Here is a 1,155-nt window from a genome sequence, read left to right as displayed (position 1 = left end):
GGGCTCAGGCAGTCCTCTCGCCTTGGCCTCCCAAAGTGCTGGGATTACAGGTTTGAGCCACTCCTCCCGGCCACTTTCTAATATTCTAAAGCGGTTAACAAGAAGCAGTAGTTGGGAAATTAACTGATCTTCTATAATGTTCCCTTTTCCCTACTGAGCACAATACTGAGTTGTAAATTAATGAATCCCCAACAAGAGTCATGTGGCTTTTCCTAATAAAACAGGTTTCACTGTTTTTAAGCCGGACCTGGTCACCTTTTTGGAGCACATGCAAGAGCCCTGGAATGTGAAGAGAAAGGAGACAGTAGCCAAACATCCAGGTAGGTGGGAGTGAATAAAGCAGATACACAGGTGAGAGGTCCAAAGGATAAAGACAAAACCAGACATTGAAGTGTGGATTGTGAAGCTCTGCTTCAATGGAAATGACTGTTGAAAAGCCTGTGTTTCTCTTGCTCTTACAGAGAGGCATCTTCTGTTGTGCTCTTAAATTATCTGAGAATTTTTCCTTTTCTTTCTGTGATCTTCTATCAGGTTCACAGTGAGAGTCAAAATTCTCCCCTTGGCCTGAGAGTACCATGATTTGACTGTCTTTCCAATGATTTGGGAGGGGGAAGTCTGGGAAAATCTGTGTATATTTCTGACTTCCTATGTGTTAAGCCATATTTTAAGTTCTGTTTTGCCTCGTGTCAGAAGTGTGTGAGGGGAGTTATGGAAAGTGAAATTTGGCTTAGAAGTTGCAAGAGTACTGTGGACAGATGTCAAATATTTTCTCATTTATTCATTTCCAGTCCTATGGAGGTTTACAAGGTGATTTTACAGAAATTGAGGTTTAGTAATTTCACCAAAGCACAAAACATTTCCCTAAATATAAGAAAATCTAACCCTGTATTTGACTTCAAAATTTCATTTTTTTAGCCTCAATTAAGTTTAGAAATTTAAATTCTATATGCATAAATTTTGCTAATGTAAAATATCTTAATATATTACTTAGCATGTAGAATTTATAACTAAGCCAATGTCTATGAGGAGCTGAGAACTTTGCCTAGTATATAGGAAACTCTCAACTGTTACCTCATATCTCTTTTTCAAAAATTGTTATTATAAAGATGTGGGGTACAATTCAGGGTTAGGTATACAAGCATTGATTATGCAGGT

The 1,155-nt window shown here is 38.0% G+C and overlaps 1 protein-coding gene across 1 annotated transcript in view; it reads left to right on the top strand.

The window, feature by feature from the left end:
- Positions 1 to 1,155, top strand: part of LOC103274355 (zinc finger protein 595-like) — a 35,907-nt gene that overhangs the window by 12,145 nt on the left and 22,607 nt on the right. The window contains exon 4 of the mRNA XM_021719469.1: positions 225 to 320. Coding sequence (XP_021575144.1) covers positions 225 to 320 — 96 coding nt within the window. The remainder of the gene's footprint in view (positions 1 to 224; positions 321 to 1,155) is intronic.

The sequence above is a fragment of the Carlito syrichta genome, unplaced genomic scaffold (assembly GCF_000164805.1).
Source record: "Carlito syrichta isolate Samal-C Ts95f unplaced genomic scaffold, Tarsius_syrichta-2.0.1 Scaffold314735, whole genome shotgun sequence".
NCBI classification, from domain to species: Eukaryota; Metazoa; Chordata; class Mammalia; order Primates; family Tarsiidae; genus Carlito; species Carlito syrichta.
The sequence above is the reverse complement of the archived record's forward strand: the minus strand, read 5'-3'. Positions and strand labels throughout refer to the sequence as shown.